The 25,245-nt window shown below is 37.0% G+C and overlaps 1 protein-coding gene across 1 annotated transcript in view; it reads right to left on the minus strand.

Moving 5' to 3' along the window:
* Positions 1-12: 12 nt before the first annotated feature.
* NTNG1 (netrin G1) overlaps positions 13-25,245 on the minus strand; it is a 154,179-nt gene continuing 128,946 nt past the window's right edge. Inside the window, exon 9 of the mRNA XM_085299071.1 lies at positions 13-409. Coding sequence (XP_085155197.1) covers positions 183-409 — 227 coding nt within the window. The 3' untranslated portion in view covers positions 13-182. The remainder of the gene's footprint in view (positions 410-25,245) is intronic.

The following is a 25,245-nucleotide window of genomic DNA, read 5'->3' on the forward strand; positions in this document are numbered from 1 at the left end:
CCCCGGCCCGCCGGTATGGCTTAGTTCGCTCGGGCCTTCCCAGTTCGTAGGCGGTGGTTTCAGCGCTCGCTCCCCGTTCTCCCTTCTCGGTTTTAGCAGCAAGCGCGCGGGGTGTGTCCCGCTGCCCTGCGGCACGCGGCAGCCGAAGCGGTCTGGATAGGATGCCGTCAGCCACGCGGCGCCTAGAAGATGAGCAGTCCCGTCACTCCGAGGAGGGCCGCGAGCGGCGGCAGGGGGCCCCGCGAAACCGCCCCCGGGCCCGAGCTCTGGCTGCAGCCTCCCGGGTCCCGCTCGCACTTGAGCTTCTCGCACAAAATGCCGGTGTAGGCTGGGGGGCACTGGCAGCGCACGTTGTTGATGCACGTTCCTCCGTTCTGGCAGTGCAGCAGCTCGTTGTCGCACACGTTCGCTGCAAGACAGCGGGGAGGGAGGGGGACAAAAGCAGAATCGACGTAAGTTCGTTTGTAGGAGAAACTCCCACGCTAAAAACAGGGCCAAACCCGCTAGTGGCTCATCTCRTGCCTCCCTCCCCTCCCCGCGACTTGTAAACGGGGAATGCATCCTAATTTATAAACACTTAAAGCTTGCATTTTTTTTTTTATTTTATCTGCTTTCTTTTTCCACTGTAGTCATGGCAAATGTTATCATTTCAGACCACTGAGTTTAAAGTTACTTAATACCTGCCATGTGCCCCATCCGTGTTTTTATAGTTATCACTGAATGGGAACTCGAGGTGAGTGTTGTCATTTGGAAGGGGCAAGGTGTCTAGAGCACAGAGCTTTCGGAAAACGTGAGCGGTGGTTAAAAATGCAACGCGGCTTTGCTGAAGTAAAAAGATCTGTAAGAGAAGGCAGTGCTTCRTACTGACAGAGTTGCATGTATTAATGATCTGAAAAAAAATGCGCAAAAAGATAAGGCAAACACAGATGGGAAAGCCGGTCTGCTGTTTGATGGGGATTATATGGTATGTACGTATGGAAATAAAAGATAACGTTATTTCTGTTACAGATCAAATATTTCTTAATTTGATTTGCTGCTTTGGTACAAGGATAGCTGGCATCTTAAAACTATCTTAGCTAGACGTTGTACCTTGATGTAATAACTTCTGAAGCCTAATCTGACAAAAGAGTTGGAGGAAAATATCACAAAATTGTAGAGCTCATGTTATATTTTTATACTTGAAAATTCTATTTTTTCATTTTCTAATATCAGTTGGCGTATTTCCTTGGGTAACTCTACAGACAGCTGTAACATACTGTGTAAGTGCGTCAATCCGGTTTAGTCCCCATGACCTCACGTGGGAGAAACTGCGCTAGATTACAGTGCTGCTTTCCCCAGGAGCGGTAATTTCAGTAACCATCTAAGGGCTGATCCTGCACCTTTGCAGGAATGTAACAGCCGTTTTCCCTCAGGGAAYTGGGGGGAAGATGATTGGGTTTGGAGACATACTTGGAAATACCCAAAATGATTGATAATAGYGAAAAGTGTTGCTAATTTTACTGTAAGGTTGTTATTTAATTCTACAACAAAACATACAGTCTTATAAATGTTTCTTTATTTTTAAAAGTAATATGAATATGATGAAAACTAAAATTCAAACAGTCCAAACTCTTAAGTGATGCAATTCCACATAAATCTGTGAAATTTTGTGTACTGGCAATCTTACCTGTCCTGACTTGCATTCAGAAAAACAGTTTTCTCACTCTAGAAGGACTCTGACAACTGCTTTCTAGTCTTGTACATCCAAATGGGCCAAACGATGATGCAGTGAGAAATGGCATAAAAGGAAATGTCTTTCTCCCTCCAGGGATTCCTTTAGTAATCAAAAGATTACCTTAAAAACTAGATATTTAACACTGAAGTGTCCAGCTTCTGAAGAGTAATGTCAAAACTTGAATATTGAAGTACAACAAAGGCATATATATTATTGATGATGATGATGGCTGCATACGTTTGAAGGGAAATGCACAAATGCATTACACAAATGCAGGGTAAGGTACAAAAAAATGAACTTTAAAAATAATTAAAATTAATATTTKAGTTTTATATCTTATAACTGAGACTATACATCTTTAAAGCTGACCTTGCCTTCAAACTGTACGTACTTAGCCATATCAATATGCAAAATCAAAACACTTTATCTGATGGTACAGCTACTGAGTTTGCTTGTTCTAGATTACTTATTGCCATGGATGCTTCCTACAATTCAGGCAATGGAAATGCTGAAATATCTGTTCCATCAATATTGACCACTGTTTCCCTTGAATAATTGAGTGGAAATCAATAGTTAATTAAATACCACTTTTTAACAGCAGAAGAGATATTTCACTTCATGTTTGGCCTKGAATATAAATGAGATACCATACAAATTTTTTCAAGTATTCAGTAAAACAATTTTGTTTTCCAATACCTTTCCTATTTTTATACTTATTTTGACAACTCTACACTGATATTTTAAAAGGTCATCACCCCAAATTCTAATGTTGTAGTTACAGATTTCTGGGTATGGGTGACTGAAGTAGCATTTTGCTGCATACYGGAAGTTGACTCTACCTGACACACAGATGCAGCCTATCAAATGCCTCAATAATCACTATTGACTACAAGATTCTTGGTACAATGTTACAGATGCTGATTTTTCAACTCAGACCATTTATTTCTCATGAGAAATATTTCTATGAAGTACTCAAAGGGATGGATAAAAAGCTCTTCCTTCTGTATTGTGTACTCTTAAAAGTTTGCCCACAGAAACACATGGARGTAAATACAGGTAGTCTAATATTCTTAGCAAAATACTTGCACTTGGAAATTCTTGAATTATTAACCTCCTACTGTCACAGCTTCCTTCTTAGTTTCATCCCTTCCCTCTTTCTCTTGCACACATGCACACACACACACACACACACATGCAGATATATGTTGTAGATGGTGAGTGTGAGCTATCATCTTTTCTTTGAATGAAAATATTGGGAGCATAGCTAGGAATGAAGGCCAGCTTGGCTAAAGTAAAAGGAAAATACGGGCCATGCTCCTGCCCTATGTGTTACTGGCAGCACTCTGATAACCAGGTACAAATCAGAAAATATCTATGCCTTGATTATGAGCGTTCAGCATTTGGTGTGCAAAATTGTGCTTGGGCAATTCATTTATTTTATTTTTTTTTTTAAAAAAGCTAAACTTTCATAATCTCAAAGGCATCAGCTAGCAAGTCCTGATCAAAAAATGAAATACTGAGAAGCGATGCAAATAAATTCTGAAGTGATCATGCATGACTGTTAAGCCTGGCATGGCTGAACTAGCTGCAAATTTACTGGCAGATCTTTATGAGTTAGAAGATAGGACATCAAGTCAAAAATTTAAGATTTTCTCTGGAGAGTTTTGGAGGCTTTTTTTGAGGATATTTCTGAGTATAGTCTMCAGATTTTCTGTCCTACTGTGGGAAATGAAATATTTAAAGTAAAATAAAAAAAAGTTTAATGTTATTTTCATAATTCATCAATTTATGATCTAAGCTATAGTCTTCTGATTATGGCATCCTTTAAATACTGCACAAAGAGTTAGGAAAAAGCTACATGAAAAAATAGGAAGATATTTGAAGCTTTGCCAGCTTTGAGGAAAAATACCCCAAACCAACAAACCACCGCACCACCGCAATTGGTAAGAGATGATTAATTTTTTCAATTAAAATTTAGACACCTTCTCAAAGTAGTCATTAATAAAATATTGAAGTCTTTTTTTTAGGATAAGACCTCCATAAATACTGAAAGATGCCTTGCCACCAATCACAAAATATTCACGAGAAACCATTTATTTTGTAATTCAAGTGTCATTAAATTTGCAAATGGAATAAAAAGAAAACAAGGGGGAAATCTAGCTTTCAGCCAGCTCAAGCAGTTCAAGTGGTAAGTGATACTGTAGTGTTTCCCAGAATTTATATTGGCTACTTAACGAAAAGTATTGAGGATAGTGTAGATGTTTGACAAATGTGTACTTTCTTCTTAAATGTTCACATCTGAATAATGCACTGAAATTTCTGAGTCTRTCTGAAACTTAACTTTAATACCTTTGCAGTTTCTTAAAAAAAAGAAAAAAAAATCAGGACTGAACTTCACTCTGAAGCACCAATATAGGTGCAGTGACACAAACTTGAGTCTCGCAGGCTGCTGGTTCATGTTGTGCTGTCGAGTCGCGTCCTGGCTGAGTGTCTGGGCAGCTCAAAGCATGGGCTTGAGGGGCTTTGGCCTTTCAGCTGCTCAGACAGAAAAAATACACTGTTGGACTTAAACCCAATTTCTCTCAGAATCCTATCCCACCTGAAGGCTACCTAGAAGGGCAGAAAATGTATTTTGTATTTTTTTAGGGGACTACCCTCGTTTTTGTCCAGGTTAGCTGAAGTAGCTGACTCATCTGGGTCAGCCCCATGAATATGTGAAAAGATGAAAGACTGATTTTAAAAAACAGGAAGGTTGAGATATGTCCTTTTTGACTTGGGTAGGTGGTGCTACCTTTCTGCATCTAAATCTAGGCTGATTTTAAAGTTTTCCTTACTTGTAGCAAGAGAATAAATCATAAAGTAAGGTCACAGAAAGAAGAGTTTTCTGGAGGTTCAGTCTTTCTTTTGTTCTTTCTTGAATGTTAAGTCTTTCATTTCCAGAAATGTTTTGTATAATCTCTMTTGCTATTTTTCTTCAGTGTGATATCACTTGCTACACAGCCTTTTCCCCTCTCTCTTTATAAGACCACCTCTTGATTTTTTTTTCCCTCTCTTTTTGTCTCCTGATCCACCAAACTGAGCGTTGATAGTTCCTGAGAAGCTGGTGGATTGCCAGCTCTGAATATACTGCAAGATGCTTTGGTCTATTCTAAAGAGCTGATACGAGTTTTGACCCTGCTTCTGCTGTAGTGAATTTTCCATGCTGTTCCTCAGTGGTGTGAAATCTTGGCACTRCTGAAATCACACGAACTCTTTGACCTAGGATTTTGCCCCTTGTTAGTAACTTTGACAGCATGTATATCTAGGGGCTGAAAAAATGCCTCTCRGCTGAGTTTTCTCTAATGCATCTTGGTTTTTTGGTACTTTTTATTGGGTAAAGAATGTAGCTTGAAATTGTCTAGGAAGAAGTTTTCAGCATGCATGTTAACTGAATATTCTGTCTCAGCATAACAAGTGGATAAAAAACAAGCATAGTGAAACCCAGATTTTCAGTAATGATGTTCATAGGTAGCTTCAATATATGCAGTGGTTGTCTATATATAGAGAGCTGTGAACATCACATTGCAATGCCATGAAAAAATTAGGAGGTTTCATCTCACTACATGAATAATTTCAGTAAATTGAGGCCAAGTATAAAAGGTTTATCATCAAATACATTAGAATTAGTTCTTATGAGTGCTGTAAAGATTCTCTAATGACCGTTTTTCCTCTAAAAATTTGATCACGTATATTCTGTGATTGTTTTTAACATTTAAAAGAAAACACAGCAAATGAGGAAAGTTTTATCTATGCCTGTAAGAACACAGCCATCTGCACATGCACGTAGCGAACACACACATAAGAAAACCTTAGCAGTCAGGAAGGTATGAATAATATTTTTTCCTACAAGTTGTGAACAAGACATTAATAGACTTGTGGCATGCGAAACACCTACCCAAACTCAAATGCAATGCTTTAAAATTATTTCCAAGTATTTTATAACATAAGTGATCACAACTAAAATATTTTCAAATTACCRGAGTTAGCAACAAATAATTATTTCCACTATTTGGAAACTATGCTAAAAATTCTTTATACATAAGTATAGAAGAACCCATTTTTGCTCCTGTGCTAACTATCTGCTAAAGATATCCTCTATGGGGAGATTTCCCCCATATAGAGTAGTTTTTTGGAATAAGGACATATGGGCTCAGAGAAAACTGGCAAGTAGTCAGGCTGTCTCTAGAGAGTTACAATTGTTGCTGTTATAATTAATGTTTCACAGTGCATGACAAAACATCAGATTTTTATAAGTTAAATATMTTACTCATTTCAATAACCAATGGCTAATAACTGGCTTGGAAGTTTTTTCACTTAGAAGATTTCTCTTTCTTCCTGTCTCTAAATTAACTGTTTATTAGTAGAATTTATTTATTTATTCTTACTAGTTACTGCCAAATACTTTGTAAATTTTCTGCTACCATGAGTACACTCATCAAGTTGTTGATTAGACTCCTTGAGTGTTTTTAAACTACAGAGTTATCTGATATGAAAAATGGCTATTGCTCTTGTACAGCAGGAAGYATTCATAATAATTTATGAATCTGATCTTACTGCGTCAAAATTACGGTCCTAAGATGACAAACTTTAATAGGAAGATCTCCGGTGCAGGGTAGAGACAAAGTTCTTATGAATCATATTGTAACCACCACTAAGGAGATAAGCATGGAGCAAGTGAGAGTAGTTTCTAGAGGTAGACATTTCCATCTTGCCTTCTCTTAGAAATGCCTGGTAGAGGCACAATTAAACTGACACTGAATTTATTAAAAAATCACTTCTTTAAGTTATCAGGGACTAAGTGAACAGATGGGTAATGGAGGAGCTGTGTTTGCTGAAGGTTTCTGGTAGAGTTTTTGGACTGTTTCCCTACATGTAATTTCTGGTCTTGCTGCACAGTTTTCACTTCAAAGTTATGTCAGTTCTAATCAAACAGTAGGAAAAGTCTGCGGAGTTCCTGAGAGAAGATGCAGCTCCTGTTCAAAGCCATCTCCTGTACTTTACCACCAAACTGATGGTGATTCCTCTCTGCAGTAAATAGGTACCAATTTATCCTGGCATCCATATGGGTAAACTTAGATGATTATTTCACTCCTGAAAGAGTAAAATTCTCTAGAGAACAATTTTATTTTAACCATGGTATAGGGGTAGCAGTGGTAGGAAGTGAGCAGTGTCTGTGCTGGTTCATTTTCCATCTCTATTCTTAATCTAAAATGCTTGCATTCAGTTTATGAAAGATAATGAGAAGAAATCCATTGAATCTGTCAGAAGGACAGAGGAATATCTGAATTATGGAATCTGTGAACTTTCGTGATAGAAAAGCCAAAACAACTTTGTCAGAGATAATGCAAGATTACTCGTTAAAATGGTTGAAAAGAAAACAAACCTATATTTAGTAATCTAAAAATTACTTCAGATAAAACCATCCAAACTTCCTCAGTTTTAGTAAATGGTTAATTAAGCTTTCAGTTGTCTGACTTAGATGATTCTGATACTACATTTCTCCAAAAAGGGATGATTTTTAAGGGGAAAAATTCATACTTTTTTGTTGCTTTGATTATGGAGGAGCACCATTGTACTTGTGTGACCCTCAGCATATTTTAGAATAATCTCAGGAGACCAATAAACCACATCATAGCTTTCGTTGCTTAAAAGGGACCCCGTGCCTCTATCATTCATATTCCACTTACAAAGTTGTAAGCTGTGGTGCCATTATTTCTATCTTCTTGAAGATAAATGAACATTCTTAAATGATCTGTCTTCTCCTTCCTTGACTGAGAGGAGAAGCAATTGAAACTACAGATGTTTCGTGTAGTGCCAAGGGCAAGGTCAAGGCTTGGTGCATATAACTGCTATCAATAAAAACTGCCAAGCACAAAACCCACTCACGCACAGAAGCTGTGATGGTCATCAAAAGGCCCCCGGGATATGTGATGAGTGGGATTTGGTGACCAAAACAGAAGCAATCTGCTGCCCTCTGAGATGCTGGAGGGTGTCTGGGACGTGTGTGTGTGTGGCCAGTGGGTCCCAGGACAGGGCAGTGGCAGGAGGCCAGGCAGGGGATGCCCTCAGGTCTCCCCAGTGGCTTTGGGGGCCCCAGTACTGGGCACCTGCATTTGGGCAGTTTAGTTCTGGCTGGAGTGTGAGCATGATGGCTTTGACTGAATAGCAGCATTTTCATCTTTGTGTATACATACAGTATTTTTTAAGAGTTTCCAAGGTCTGTTAAACAGAGCTGGAAGAAGCATCACCTTCACAGAGCACAAAAAGGCAAAAAAAAACCCTCCAAAGAGCAAACCAAAGCAGAAACGTACAAATGGGCACGATTTCAAATACACAAGTATGAATTATATAAGAGGCTGAACATTCTGCATGCACAGTGATGCTGAGATGCTGGGATGTTTGATTTGCARTAATATTTCAAACACAAGAAGTATCTCATTTCTATTTATTTGTGAGGCTAAAAGCTTCTCCTCCCCTCATCCCTTCCAAGGAACACTGCACCAATGACCTTCAAAAGCCATGAGGTGGCCCCACACACTTAATTTCACAACAAAACCAGAGTTTGGCACAAGCTGGACTCAGGCAGAAAACTAACTGTATAGCCAAGAAAAAGTGAGGCTCTTTCTTGCCACGGAGGCTCTCAACAGAGGCATATTGGTTCCCTGAGCGTGCATGAACCACGCCAGCAGCTGGAATGTAAAATGGTGACATAAGTGGCAGCCACAAGAAACGAACGCCTGAAAAAGGAAATGAAAAGATCTTTCTCCTTATGTAAAAAGGGTTTACTCTTCATTTATCTACTCTTTTAACAATATCATTTTCAGCCTTGTTCAAAAATTACTGCATACTAAGCTGTGAAATTATGGCATACTTGCTACTCTGCACTGTCTTTTGAAGTACAAGGTTTTGATAAAAATAGACAGTGGACCATAAAGTTAGGTCTTATTTTATGCACAYTCATTTTTTAATTTTCCAATCCATATCAGATTGCTTATGTTTTAATATATATCAGTTCATAAAGCCTAATTAAATAAAAAAGATACAGCTGAAAATACTTTCTACTGTTTTAGGAGATTGGAGATTTTCTATTTTATTTTTTTCTTTAAAATTTTAGRGAGGAATGGAGAAAGAGAAAATCTATGGCTTTTATTATTAATGCTATTTACTGCACAATCTGAAGAGAAATTTTGGATGTGTCTGCATTCTTCAAAACATTTGTGTCGTCCTGGTTCTGAAGTTCTTAGACAAAACTTAGAATGACTTAAAAGGAAATTTCTAGATGAGAACTTTATGATTAAATTGAAATTGTATGCTATTTAATAAGAATATTTTTGTTTTGTTTTTTATCCTCCTCTAATTTTTTACTTCCTAAACACATGATGTGTTTGTGCATATGTGCATATTCTCTGGTAATCTGAGCAAAAGTGCTCATGATGTGTTTCATAAAGAAGAATATTTATGAAACTAATTAATTATCTGAAACCTTTCTTACCAAAAAGTGTACAGTTATTCTACAATAAGAATATATGTCCACTTTTTGATGTTAAGAAGGAACTACATTTTTAATACCACTCAGTTTAGTATCACTCAGATGGAATAAGTCAGATTGGTTCTGCAAATTTTATTTTATGACACTTGATGTACATTAGCAAAAGCTGTATAGCAGAGTTCTTTGAAAAGTCATGATTTTGCATTTCAATTGACTTTTTTTAAAAGCAGAATTACTTGKATTTGATTTTTTTTACATGAAAGAGAAGATGTTATATTCATGCCAAATTAAATTTTAAACATTGCTATTCTTAAGTTATTTGTGATCTAAAGTCATTTGAATATTGCTAACTTCTCTTACTTCTTGCTGCTTTGACTTAAAACCAATTGAACAGGATGTTTTGAGAAATTAATAACAAAATCTGATGGGAATCTATGCTATAATCAACTTCCAAATTACATAAAATAGTGTATGTAATGGAAGCATCAGTAGATCTTCAATTGCATTGTCATGAATAGTGTAGATATTAAAATGGAAAGGGTATGTAAATAACAAAATAGAAGAGATCTCTAAAATAATTTATAAATATAGAAATATTTCTGTTATGCAAGTGTGACTTATAATCAGCTGTGCTTTGGTGACCACTGATGTAAGACAGATACATTTATATGATAGAGACATTTATATGATCAATATGTGTTTCTCTTGGCTGTATTTTTCAAAACAGAGAGATTTAAGATGTCAGGATGATACTCTGCTACAGAAGACCAAAACACTGGCAGTTTAAAGTAAATGACCCAGAATCTTTTAGGAGATGAACATTCAGTGCTTCAGTGCACTSTGCTTATGTTACTAAAGGTTAAGATAAAATATTTGTTTAATTCCTACATGACATATGAAAYGTGAAGGATGCATATTTTTGTTAAAGCAATGATGCTGGGAATTGGATCTTTTTCTGAACCTACACTGACTCCCTGTGTTGCATGTGGGTGAAATGCTTCGGGGTGCCGTCGTTCAGCGAGCGCAAGAAGGGGCATAAAGCCACTGTGCTGTTGGGCTCACAAAGCTCTTCAAATTGAGTAAGAGTAACTATTGCCACCCAAGAAGGGAGACGTTGATGTCAAGGAAAGTCAAATATTTGCCTATGCTACAAAAGAAGGCAAGRGTCAGGTCCTGTGAATCCCAGTGCTATTTACAGGTTTGCACTGTTTATTAGATAAATGCATTAATAGGTTTCACTACTGTTTCCAAAGGAGTTTGGAGGGTCTCAGAAAAGGGGTTATGAGCTATGATGTTAAAAAAAGAACATGCAATTTTGCCCACTTAAAAATGGGACAAGCAATTGTATAAGATGTTTAAATACTCTGCTAATTAGATATACTGATTTCATGCATGTAACTCCTTCTAAAATGACCAGTCAGAACCCTAACAGCTTCATGTTTATGTATCAGGTACATGGCAAAGATTCATAAAAGCTTTTATCCCCTGCACCTTTCTTAAAATATTATCTCTTATTTTTCTAATTATTGTAGTAAAATTGAGACTCAATAGGCAGATTTGTTATATCATAATCCCCTTCTGAAATATGCTGGATGATAACATGCTATCATGCAAGTGGGGTTTAAGGGGTGTAATGCTTTACCTTCCTACTCTCTTCATCAGAAAAAGATACCTCAAACAACTGGCATGTAGGATTCAGAAAAAAATAAGAACTAATAAATTAATGCATCAAATAATTAAAGCTATTATCTACTTCAAGATAGTTTTCATCAACAATATTTATTGCTATATGCAGACTTGGTATTGCTGTGCATTTATCTTCATGCCAGAGCAGCCACTAGACGGGAAAGCATGGATAACAGATGCTTGCCATCCAGTACAATCCTCTTTTGGCACACTAGCTTCTATTTGCAGATGTAACCAATGCGATCAAGTTAGCCAGTGTTTTAGTTGAAAACTTTCTTTTTTTTCCCCTCACTCATATTATCATTCAACACAAATATTCAAAAGACACTTATGCCCAACACAGGCCTGCAGAAGAACTCTGTTTTGTCTAACATAACTTAACAAAATTCCAAAAGCCCAGATTATTTSTCTTTTTCAAAAGTAATGTTCAGGTATGTACACAGTTAAAATTTGCAATTCCATATGACAGATTGGCCGGTACATATGCAAAGATGAACCTACAGGTTGATGTGTGTGTGTTTCACAATATCATTAAGCAGRCTGCTATAAAAAGTTATTCCAATAGAAATGGGATTGCAGCAATCTGATTTTTATCAACTATGTAGCTTTGCTACCACTTAGAAATACATCTAAGTAACACCAGGCTTAAACACAGAGAGCGAGCATTCAACATACATACATATATATTTTTTATATATATATATAATTTATATATGTGTGTATATCTGCTTGGTTAATGTCAGAAAAGTTTTTATCCTCTAAAGGATTAAAGCTAACGTCTCTAAATATGGACATTGATAGTGCTTACTATGACAAAATGTTAAAATAATTCAGGATATTAAAAAGTCCAGAGCTAAAAGACTGTTAGGTTACAGCATGAAATAAAGAGATACAACTATATTTCCCTCAGTGCTCTATATGGTTCTGGCACAAATTCTGACAAGTTGATTAACATTCTTATATTTCTATTTATCAATCCTGATGTACAAAGGTGTTAAAATTTAACCTGAGATCTTCAAGGAATAACTAAACTGCAGAATATAATTACACTTTAAATTGCTTRCTTTTACTAAAAATTTTCTTCAATTTTTAAATGACTGTCAAGACATGCCAGAGTTGAAAAATAACAAAGATGTTATCTCCATTAATCTGAACAGAGGAAAAATAAGTTTTTCTATAATCATTTTCTTGTATATTTACTACAGATGTATTGTATCAACACTTTTAAACTTCATAATGAAAAGCAATAATTGTTACTCAGAAGGTCTTTCACTTACGCTTGCAAACTGAAAAACTAAAGATGTGACCATTTTCTTACACTTCAGATAAAGTTTTGATAAAGTTTTGATAAAGAGGTCAGACATGAAATGTTCATTTCTTATGAAAATGTTGTACTTTTGAATATTGTACATTCTTTCAAAAATAACATTTCAATATTTTTCTTTCTAGAGTTCTCAAAAAAAGTGGAAATAGAATTCTGTTACAGAGTGTTTGGATGTTGAAGCTGCTTTTCCTGATGAGCCTGTGCTGCCTCTCAGTGCAGCCTGTCCCGACATTTTCCAGGACTGCTCTGTGTCTGACCTTCATGAGAAAGCACATCCTCACCGTATTGCAACACCAGGCCGCCTTTCCTGCCCCACGAAACCACGGGGCCAGCACAGCGAGCCAGYGCATCGCAGGTAGGGGCAGCCTTTGTGCGGCTGCGTGGTTTGGGGAGGGGGGATGCTGCGGGCTGAGGTCTGAAACACAGACCCTGTGCAGTGAGCAGAGCRCAAAATGCGAAGGCTTTATGCTGCCTGTGTCATGCAGTGTTTCTCGAGCGGCAGTATAGGAAAGCTGAGCAAGGTGATGGCTTTCTAAGACTGCGAGAAAGCTACAGAAGAGGTGTTACAGCAAAAGAGAAAGATGATCATGATGGCTAGGGGCTGGCTGGAACCGAGGGGTCTGGGCCGATGCCGGGGGAGGCCACCACCTATCCTGACTGCCACAATGTTTAGTAACTGCAGCACAGTCAAGGTCTTCGCATGGTGCAGAGCAGGCATGGGCTGCGGTTGCGCTAGATTGTCGYGGTGCCACTGAATAGGAGACAGGATATAGCCAGAACGCACTGCTCTAAGCATCTTTCTGTTGTCTTAAATTAGTAGTGGTTATGCATGAACTAGCAAAACTCGTAGGTCATTGCAGAACAAATTATAGCAGTATATGGCTTTATTTTGATAGGAGGTATAAATTTTGATCCAAACTTTCAAATCTTTGCAGAAGTTATGCTGTGCATAACTGAGAATTGAAGCCTTCTGGCAGAGCTGCAGTTTGCTGCATAAGGTTGACGTCTTGGGGTTGATTTAAGGATGCTATGTTTGCCCTCAATATGAATTTCCGTGCAGTAATGGCTCCTTTTTTAATCTCGTTGTGGAATTCTCCTATTCTCCTTGAAATCCGTAGGAAGTCAGCCGGTGTTTTGAACCCTGTGAGAGTAACTTGTTCTCCCTGGTCTAGTCAGTGCTTATTGCCTCACTATCAAAATGTAGCCTCAGTTCTTCAAAGAGGTGCATGTGGTCAAACTCTCTTTATTCTTCTTAGAAATAAAATTCTAAGCTCTTCAAAGTGAAGGTCCCATTTCAAGGATCTTTTGGCTTAGAAGAGAGGTTCATTTTGCATTTAAAATACATATAACATTGGGAGCTCATTGCTGCAGCACCTCGTTAAGGGAACACCCTGCTGACTTGCCTCTCTGCACAGTGATTTTTATATTGAGGATATGGGAGATGTTTATTGTTGCTCCTGCACCTGTCAGTGACTATAGGAGCTGAAAATGGTTTGTGTGGGTGGGTGACAAACCTGGTAGCTCTTTTGACTGTAGCCCTTGTGCATTCCTGACCTATGGCTGCTTGGCACTACTTCTTAAGACTGCCCTAAATAACCACTCAGGATGATTCCACCACCAAAGAGGKTATATGGTTGAGGTCTTTTTATAACCTCGCAGTTTCGAAGTGCAAGAATAGATTCTTGGGTCCATTARAACAGCCTTCAAATTTAAGCACTGGGGCTAGCCTGTAGGTGTCCTAGAAAGCTAGAAGTGACTTTGYCTTCACCTGCTCTATGGTACCTAAGGTACAGCTCAGCCACTGGCTGAAGCTCCCTAGCAGGTCTCCTGTGGTCACTGTGTCCACCTAAACACTCTATAAACCTGTGTAATATTTTGGTTTATCCACAGACAGTTTGTTATACCTCTTGATTTGTAAATCTGGCAAATACACAGGGCTTCATATTTGTCTAAAAAGTGTGAAAGATTTGCAAAGTACTCCATCAAGTCTCTAGAAAGAGAATGGAGTAGGTAAACTGATCTGTAAACAGAAGAACAAACCAAAATATTGTCTCTAGATTGAGCAAATTAGACTGGTGCAACTGTTAYCATATCATTTTCCACTACCATCTGAAGAGCTGGCCTTCCAAAAAGGCATAGATAATCATTAGAAAGAAAAAAATAGCATATAAAGAAACACTTGTCCAACATGTAATTATAAAAACACAAAATAATTTTGGCTGTAATACTTTAATCATTGTATATTGAGATAAGTGATGTTAATGAACACAGTTCCTTTAATATAGTTTTCCAATTTGATTTCAGTTATAACTGATTTTCTATAGACATTAATTRCAAACCAATGGCTTACGATTAAACTCTCTCCCCTTCTCTGAAGAAATCTTTAAGCTTTTAGCATTGTCTCAGCTTTCTCTTCTCACCTGATGATCACAAGTGAAAGTTTTATTAAGAATTTAATTATTTTCATTAGACGCCAAGATAATTATAATGGGCTTGTCCTGGCTCCCATTAAAAGTTTCTTTTAATGACTTTACCATTAACTGTAGTCCAATGTGAGAGAGCAATTTTTAATCAACRAAATCATGTCTCGAAATTGCATAGGTATGAAAAAACATGAAAGGAACAGTAGCGTTAATGTGGGATATCAGTCCCCTCTAAATACAGATTAGCTGGATCCTGTAAAACTTTACTCACTTTCATAGGTGTTATTCATACGAATAGCTTGACTAAAATTTGTGGAGTAAAGGAGAGTAGTCAAAGATGTGACTAAAAACCTGAACTGACACTTTTCAGATCAAGTTTTTGTTCTTAATGGTGTTACTTCCATGTTCCTTGTCAAAAATRTTTACTTACATGCTTAACTTTGAGGTGAATTTGAAATAATTGGAAGAGTTAATACATGTCTCAAGAGTAAGAGGCCAGAAAAATCATTATCATACARGCACTTGTTAGAAAGGAATTCAAGGAGACGCTAATAGGGCCAAATGCTATGCGRTCAAGTTAAGATGCTGAGTAAACCTATGTCAGTATCAAAAAGGACCACTATTTAAAAGATTTTTCTTTAAGATGGCATTGTTATCAACAGAGTACCAATAGAAATACAWTTATAAATAATAAAGAAGAAAAATGTTGAAACAGGGACCAAATGAGAGAAAAAAAAATCATGAACTTTTAGGACATTAACTATAAGAACATTCTAAGGTACCAAGGAAGGCCAGAAATGATTTGGAGCAATGTGCTAAAGAAATTAGTAGTTTTTTTTTTTTTCTAAAATTATCAGAAGAAACTTTCCAGAAAATCTGTAGCACCAATGATTGGTGCATGAGAAAAAGATCTAGGAAACATTCACTGTRGAAGAGCCTTTGCAGCTTCCCGAGGCAGTGCCTGTCTTTTGGGTGCTTGCGCAAAATATCAATACAACGTGTTTTAAAAAAGCCCAGAAATAGTGTATAGTATTAGATCACTAGAAGCAAATGATATTGATCCAAGAGTTTCCCAAAATGCAAGAAAAAAGAAGAAAAAAGCTAGACACTGCTAAGTACAATTTCTGCAGCAAGCAAATTGATAGAAACTGTTAGGAAGAATAGAATTAGCAGATAAATGCATGTGTTAGAGCAGGAAAGAGTAACCAAAGTTTTGGAAGAGGTAAATAATGGCTTTCAAACCCAGTAGATGATTTTTTAAGGAATCACTAAGCAGGCACAAATGATCAAGTTGATAAAGTATCTGTATCTTCAAAAAGCATTTCACAAGATCTCTCAGCAATGCTTTTCAAAGAAACCAAGTATCATGAAATACACACACACACACACACACAAATATATATAAAACATATTTTGTGGAATAATCATGTATAAACAATAAATAAACAAATTAAACACTAGGAAACATAGTAAGAGTAAATGGTCAGCTATCACTCATTCCCATAGGAAATGTCAGAACTCAGTGTTCAACACATTTAGAACTGTACTAAAAAAGTGACTGAAGAGTAATGTAACAAGCTGGTTAGTCAAAAGTAATGTGACTGAAGATCTGCAGAAGATTTTTTATGCTGCTGGTTGACTGTGCAATAAATAGTAGATGAAATTTGGTGTTAAAGAGTAATCCATAGCAAAAACACTGTACCTATAGATAACTGCCTTTAATCACTTAGGAAAGAGACCTTAAAAGTAGTTCAGGGTAATTTACCGCAAAAGTTGACTTAATGCTCTCTATCAGGAAATAGGCAAATAGAATTTTGAAATTATTAGGACAAAGAAAAAGAATAGAAAGCATTGCAATGTCACCGAAAAAATTTATGATGTGCCAATCTCTTGAAAAAGGCATTGTCTTTCATATTGAAAATACGTACATTAGTATCAGAAAACGAATAGTGTAAAGTGATGATAGAGATAAGCACTTCTTATAAAAGGAGAGATTAAMCAGAAGAGGATTCTTCAGCATGAGAAAAGGAAGATAGATTGAAGGAAAATATAGTAGTATATACAGTCAATCAGTATAGAATACTATACATAGAAGAGTATGAAAAAGGTGAATTGGAAATGATTATTCTTTTATTCTTATTGCCTCCTCCTTCAAGTCTAGGAGGCACCAAATGAAATAGTCAGCCAGTTAAACAAAAGGACCTTTTTTATTTACATGCTGCATAATTAAGTTGTGGACTTGCAATCAGGATACTTGGGTAACAAAACTCTAAAAGTCTCAAAGATGAATTAGTGGRCGAAAGAGACCTCCTAAGTACAAAGATACTTTTGAAATCTTTGGCTCAGAAAGTCTCTAAACCATAGACTGCTAGAGTTTGGATGCCTGTGCTGAATAACGTATCACTCAATACTCCTGGCTACAGTCAAATCTAGGATACTGCGGTTAATTGACCTGTGGTCTAACTCAGTGCAGACCTCGAGTTCCTGCTGTTAGGTGTTCTACTGTCTGCAAGCAGGCAAACATGAAGATGGATAAACACCTGACTCACAGGAGTGAAAGGTCTTGAAGATTAGCCCTACCGCTGTCTGGGGAGGATGGTCAGAAAACGGTAACATGAGTGAATAAGGAATGAAAAAATATGTAAGGGAATAAGGAAATATAAAAAAAACAATTGTGTTAGGAGTTTTAGTTAAGATTTCTTGAAAGATCTTGATTMCTGTCAGGAATTCAGTGATGAAGTACTCATTGATACTAAGTAATAAATCTATTAGCTCAACTAAATTTCTTTAAAACAATCTGAGGAGTTTTTTTTTTCAACTCTACAGGTTATTCATAACAAATATTGTCAATGAGCAAAGAAAAACAAATTCTCTTGGAATATACTTGAAATAATAGTAGTATGCAGTTGAAGAGCCTTGAGTTCATCAGCTGTCAGACAGTACAGTACTCAACTCTGTACAAACTACTGATTCCTTTAGGATTACATCTTTCCAGCATGTTCAAATCCAGGGCAGAAATACCCCTTAATCCCATCTCCGCTCCTGCACCTGAAGAACTCTGAAATCCATTGAAGGTGCAACCTAGTCCTTTCAGACTGAGATTTACAAGTAGATTGAATCCTGATAGACCTACTTTCATGGCATCCAGTTATTAATGCAGAACATTTTAAGAGCATTCATGTTTAGTTAACACTAAGGGGGTTAGTTTCTGTTAGGGGGAGGAAGTCAGAACTTTGCAAGTTCAAACTTATCAGCCCTTTCTATACTAAAYTTTTGTTTTCATACTGCTATCATTGGGAATATAAGCATCTCTTGGGAGAGTTATATTTGCACATGTGTAAATGAAGTTAAAGCTCTGAATACTGAAGCCTTAATAATGAGCATGTGCTGTTGTCAGCATTGCTGTCAGTTACATCGCTGGGTAGGAAGTGTTGGCTATTTTTTATTGCTTTGGGTCAATAGTTTTTATCTCTAATTAACTAGGATGGAGATTATTTTACTTGAACTTAAATGACCCTTTTTAGCCCCTTTATGAAAATGTCACAACTGTGTGTCTGTGGTGGTATGGATCTTTTACTTCCATCCTCATAAAAAGGTAGTCAGCAGGCAAATTATACAGAAGTTACAGCCACTGAGCAGGCTTAAAAGGAAAGCATGACAGCTTTTCAGAGGAAGAGCAGTCTTGCTCATCACTGTTCAGATGAACATTTAATAATTCATAACAACTAGCTGAGTTATGCTTCCCCTTCAATATGTTTCCAAACGTGAACAGATTATATGGTAATTGCTATCAAGCTTTATGTTCTATTTCATGTGCCTAATAAAAGTTTATCTTTTGGAGGTTACTTTGTATCTCTTTTTGATCTACTTCTAACTGACTGCAATATACTATATTAAAATATTTATCATTGTGCTATCAAATATTAACCATTTTAAAGCATCTGACTAAAGAAAACAAATAATGCTGCTTGTTTAACTTTTTATGAATTTCCTAATATTCAGTTGTTCAGAACTCTCCCATGATACAGCACCAAAAATACTGAAGAAGCTAAAAAGTGTATTCGTGGTTTTAAATTAGCCTAGTTAGAAATGCATTCTTGCTCATATCCATCATGAGTGTGCACTGGGGSTCTGCATGCAGAATACCAGCTTTGCAGTCCGAAAAGGTTATGATTCCCCTTTGGTAYAAGAGGTATCTTAGCTGTTTGTTTTTCTGTAGGTTAGTTTTATTTTTCAGGAAAGTAGAGACTAGTTTAGGTTTTTAGAACTCCTAATTATCCACCTGAAACTGTATGGCTTTATTTGATAAAAATACTTGCTAGGCTATAACATGAATGATCTAACGATGGAAAGAAGAGGATGCTGATCCCACAGCCACGCAGCCGTTGCACRCAGCCTAATCCAGCCTCGCCTGCTGCCAGCCCGGGCACGTCATTTCCCACACGTCGCTCTGTGCGTTATGCCCTCCCTTGGCTTTCCTGCTTGTTTCACCCTTTGCGGAGTCCTGCTGCAGCACTAACACAGCAGAAAATTGTTCTTTATGTTGTTGTCTGGTTAGTGTCCTGCAGAGTTAGCTCGAAAATGGCTCAACAAAGGGTCAGACAAGCRCCTGACTAAGGGTGTGGGACTAACCAGCTGGGAACAGGGAGAAAAGGGGTTGGGGCACCTCCAGTTAGCACAGTTCAGACAGCCATGGAATAGCAGCTTTGAATTTGAAGTCGATATCTGGGCAGGATCAAGAGGAGGATGACCTCTTTGCTCCAGTCTAATCCCTCACCTTGCTGTGAAAAAAAMCCTTCTCTTAAAGATCAGGTATGTAAATGTTGCAAAGGATCAATTTCTTGGTCTGATGACCATGTGATCAGACGAAATCTGCTGGAGAGCTGATTTTAATAGCTGAGTCTTTAAAAGCCTGGTGCCTCTTAAGATGTTAACCATGCTCACTAGTCCTCTGCCCTATGCCTGTCTTCCTGGTTGTTTTATGACCTGTTATTTCCCTGGGCTTCCAGGTGCACAAGSATTGCCTAACTCACAGTTGTACTCCTGTCTTACAGAGGCCTTCCTCCCAGCATCGAGATGCTGAGATCACATCCTTGAGTGCTCGCCTGCGTCCCTCGATTCTGGTCCATCCATGGCCTTTTATGCTGCCACGATACCCCACAGACTCTGTATGCAGCAGTGCTAAGACCAAGCTTGAGACTTCCAGCTTGATCCTCAGCCTGCCTGTAAGTTACAGTAATTATACGGATCTGTWTAGTAACTATATAAAGCATCCTGTGCTTTCATCTTCTCCTTTATGCTCTTTATGGACAGAAGCAACTTCAGTTAATCATCTTCATTACCTACAGAGTTTGTATTTTCTGTTGACACTTGTTTTCCTGACCTAAAAGATCCTCTTCCTTGAGAGACAGCCTCATTAAAAAATAATATCATTCCATGGCATCCATACTTTGATAGTGAAGTTTTCTATGTGTCACTGTATCCATAGGTTATTCTATAGGCCCTAGGTATTGGAATTAATGGATTAATCAGCACATTGATACCTTTTCTCAGGTTTACAAGACATTGGGTATCAGTACGGCATTACACATACACTAATATTTCAGCATTCTTTCCCTGAGGTTAGTGGAATCACAGTATTTTGTATCATCTGAGAAACGGGGTCAATAACTCTCTGTAGTTCTGTTTGTAATTTTGCTTGTTTGTCGTTACATCTATAAACTACACTTCACCTTGAGTTATAGCAGTGTGATTCTACACTGATTTCAGGAGAATTATTCTGGATTTAAACTGGAGAAGTCTGAAGCAGAGTCTGTCGCTCTAATATCCAAACCCTGTATACRTATGATTTCTTTAGTTTGCATAACAATAATGTAAGAGAGACATTGTAAAATAAGTATTTCATGTATTAAAACAGGGGAAGATCTTCCCTTGGGGACAGTGGTGTTTAACCCCATCAGAATTTTATGCTTTTTAATAATTTCTTTCAACGTTTTATTCCCCTTCTACTCTGAGTGTGGCAGGACAYTTACTAGCACCGGTCCTGGCACCAAAACATATCAGAACTGAAGGTATATAAAGCACCTGTGCAGGAGAAATTCCATTGTATCCCTACCAGCTAAAAGAACAGTAAAACTGTCACTGATAAAAAGACATAAACGGATTGCTCATAGCCCCATGCACAGAAAGTTGCATCAGTGAACTGGAAACCAGGGCATCCCCACTCTGAATTTGTACTTCTTCTTTGTACAGTGCAAAATTCTTCATGCACAAGTTCAATGTGCAGGTATTGAAGGACTAACAGGACATATCTGTGCACATGCATGTAAAAAGCTCACTATCATTTAAGAGGAGAAGTAATTACATTTATGTATTTAATCTTTCCAGAAAGAAGAATATGATATATTTTTGAAGAAAGGTGTTTGTTTTTCAAGAAGTTGATGGTAGCAAACCTTTTCACATTGAATTGTGAATATAAACCTCCAAAACCAAATGTTAATCTAATTCACAGGGTCACGATTTCAGATTTGATTTTCTTCAGAAATTCAGTCTGTATGATGATTTTGATCAAATACCTTGGCTTCTAACATTTGTAATACATGACAAAATGCAGACAAAAGAAATGTTTGTATTTAAATAATCATATAAGTAGAAATGCTGTGGCAGAATATGAATTCTCTAACAAGCTACAGAGTGATACAAGCTCAGTACAGAAAACAGATGCAAGCACTCAGCACAGTCTRAACATTGAGGATAGGAGTGTAATTGTCCTCTGCCTGCTTTAAGAGAAGCTATTTAAAATGGAAGAAAGGGTAAAATAAAAGAAACTATTCAGAGCTTGACACAGGAGATATAACCAAATCTCATTTGCTAATTGTTTAAGATTTACACCATGGAATCAAGATGACTTAAAGCAATGACTCACACTGAATAATGCCCTGAATTTAACCTAGTAGCAAGACTACCTTTGGGAACTCTTGTATGCAGTCTAGGCCTTTGGGGGGATCTGGCTGCAGGACTGAAGGTTAAACTTCTTTATTTGCTCATTGACTCTATGAAGGGAGGTAGTGATTTTCTGAATAATATTAATCGTTGGACCTTCCCTGACCTTTTCYCCCATGGGATGATCACGCCTAATGAAAATTCGAGCTGTGCTGCTAAGCTGAGATTGGCAAAAGAGTCACTTGTTCTTTGTCTGATTGGATAAATATGCAGCTGTTTTTGGAATCAATTCCTGTGCATGTGGAATTAAAAGCTGTTCTTTTCAATTCCCCAGCATGTATGCAACAGAATTCAGTCACCTGTCATGGATAAAAAAATACAAAAGACTCAAAACCATGACCAAAACTCGGAAAATCAAATGAATGCTCCTGGATAATATTTTGCCTCTACACCTTCATCCATTTTTTTAAATTCAGGCAGCTCTTCAGAGTGTAAATGTTTCCACACTGTTACARGCTTCACCTTATCACAAAGCGCCATGTTCCCTTTAAGACTGGCCCCCAAAAGCTGTGCTTGGTTAAGTTTCTTGCCTGGCTTGGACCTTTTCCTTCTCTTTTTATGTTTATTTTTTAAAGATAATGCTGCAATTTCTAGGAAAAAAATTAAAAATAGCTATTTTGGTAATTTCTCATGTTTCTGGAAATTTGAAAGTTTCAGGAGCAGACTGTTCTGCTCTTAATTCATTCTTTGCACTCTAATCTAACACTTGTGTGGGTGCGAGAGCCATCGTGTGCGCCTGGAAGGCAGGYGGGGAGCAAAGCCCGGCAGCTCCCCTTGCTGCCGAGGCCCGAGCGGGGCACTAGTGCAAGCGACAGCCGCATCTGCTGGGGCTCTTCTTCTGAGGGCAGCAAATCTCCCTGCACAACCAGACCTTGCTGACCCTGTGTCGATGCAGGGTAATGCTGAATTCAGTAAGATAACAGCTGTTATCATGGTGCTTTTTATCTGGGAGGCAAAGTCTAAAATTGCATCTGACCTCTGTACGCACAGAGACGCAGGTGATGAGCTCTCTGCCTAGATCCCCACAGGTTTTAGATGAAATCGGTGAGGGTGAGCTACCTAAATGAATACTTCTGAGGATAACAGTGTCTGTGTGTTTTGCACATGTAGTACAGGGTAGACTCCGAACAGTAATTTATCAGATCATATACTCTGAGCTTGAGAACACAATTGGACTTTCATGGTTTTATTAATAAGCAAAGTGGCTTAATTTTAAATATTAGTAGTCCACTTTGAGAAAAACAATCATATGAGTAATTAAACCATCTACAGAATAGATTTACCTTATTTATAGGTCAAATTTCAGGTTTCTCTAGGTCAATGATGTCTAGCAATAAAGCTCCACAAAAACAGATTTCATTAAAAATATCACAAAAAGTAAAAAACAAAACCAAAAACCACCGTGTCTCCACGTTTGTACATATGTATTTCTGTACAGCACAAGCCCAGGGAAATCAAATCAAAAACACACATTATTTGTTCAGACGAATAATCCTTTCAAGCTTTGCTAATGCAGTAAAATGATTTCTTCTTTTTCTTTTGTATTGGGCTCTGCTTGCTTGCCCAGTCATTTGTTTAGATTTCAATAGGAAAATCATAAACACAACTAAAATTGGTTCACTACAAAATTAAATGAATTGGAATTCTGTTCCTCAATGAAGAGACTTGAAACAACAGATTTAAATCAACGTGTGCTCAGTAAAACATGGCAATTATATCTATTTGATATAACTGACAACGGCATCTAGTTCTTCTGAATTTGATCAGATGATTTGACCTAACTTGGAGAATATTTAACAGTTACATGGTCAAATTAAGATTTGTTTAGAAAATTATAACACAGTGAGAGACATTTAATTAATTTCGTCAGTAAATATAAAAGGACTAGTTTTTCCAGAAACTATCTGAAGTTCAAATACTCTGATTCAGCTAAAATCAGGCTAATTATATGTTGGACACACAAAAATCCTCCTTAAAAGAAAATTATTGAGGTTACAATGTCAAAACTTGAAAAGATAAGAAATCCCACAATTAATATGTAACCTGTTTGACTCTCTGATATATATGCTATATTATCATGAGTTATATGATCGTACAATTTGCTCCACAGAGCCTTGTTCAATTTCTCAGCTATTTAATGTCTTCCTTAGTCCCACTATTTACCATGTGGCCATAGTATGTTCTGCACTTTATTCAAATTCTACTGCATAAAATCATTTTTTCTTTTATTTTTCCTGTGGTTCTTGGCACAAGAATATCTCAGTGCTTCACAAATACTAATGCTTATTTTGCCAACGTCTAGGTGAGATAGAGGTGAGGTGGTATCCTTCTACATAAGGGGTACCCGAGCAGATGAAGATTCTGTGACTTTAAATGCTTATTTTGAGATACCTATGATGTAATTTTTCAGGATAATAATACTAAGGGCTCATATTTTAAACTTTCTTTTGCCTGATTTCTGCTGCAACTGTAAGTGATTGGAATTTTGTAAATAAAAGAGTAGGCATCCAGAAAATGAGAATACAGTTAACAACTACATATAAAAAGTATTATTTATGTAACCTGCCAAATATAAATGGGAGTTTTTGGCAGAAACAGAGAAAGTCCAATCTTGTCAGGTAACATCTAGCAGCCTTGCCCATGTAAACTTTCTTTTCATGTATTCCTTCGTTTGAATGCTAATTGGTTAATTATTACTATTTTCCTGAAACTCTTCATTTTTTGGTTTTCTTTCTGGACATATTTGTCACTTAGATGAACCATCCCAGATTTTCTACTTCAGAAGTATTCATCATTTGAAGGGGAAAGCAGTAATCTCAATCTTTATGATCCGCATTTGTTTTAGAGTATTTTATAATATTTGGCAGTACAGCAAATTTTGTAATATTCAGCTAATCATTGTAATCATTGTCAGTAATTACATTTTCTCTTGTGTTTCTCAGTCTTATAAATCAAAAGCAGGCTTTTGTAGAAATCTCTCTTTAATATGTGTGGAGGAGAATTCACAGAGGCAGGGAGAAAAGGTGAAAGATAAAAACATAAAAAGATTTTTCCAGAGTTTGTGGAAGTAGGTGATCAAAACGGTTACAAAGAATAAATTTTAAGAGTCTACTACAAAAGAAATAGGTAATAAAATCCTAATTCTATGTATACTGATGTGTTATTTGTGCTCAGATGTTTACAAGATCTCTGTTACTCAGAAAAGAAGATAAATATACAGGTGAGCATTGAAACAACATCTGCTTCTACCAGTATTTATGCAAAATTTCTGCACCTATTTTTAAGGTTGTTAAGTATACCTCAACTTTTTATCTTTAGCTTTTGTCCAATTGTTCACTATTATATCAGGTAATAAGCCAGTGTTTTGCCGTTATATAGACATAGTTTAAGGTACGAAAGCAGACCATTAAGTTACTCAAAAAGTTGAAGTTTAGTACAGAATAAAGTGAGCATGCAGAGAAATCACCTTTTTTCTTTTAGTAAGAATTTTAAAGTTTGAGTTAATATGCTAATATTTTAGTACAGAAAACTTACTTCACAGTTGGCAAGATAYTCATATTTACATATT

The sequence above is a fragment of the Rhea americana genome, unplaced genomic scaffold (genome assembly GCF_003343005.1).
Source record: "Rhea americana isolate MKP2758 unplaced genomic scaffold, rheAme1 scaffold_144, whole genome shotgun sequence".
Lineage (NCBI taxonomy): Eukaryota > Metazoa > Chordata > Aves > Rheiformes > Rheidae > Rhea > Rhea americana.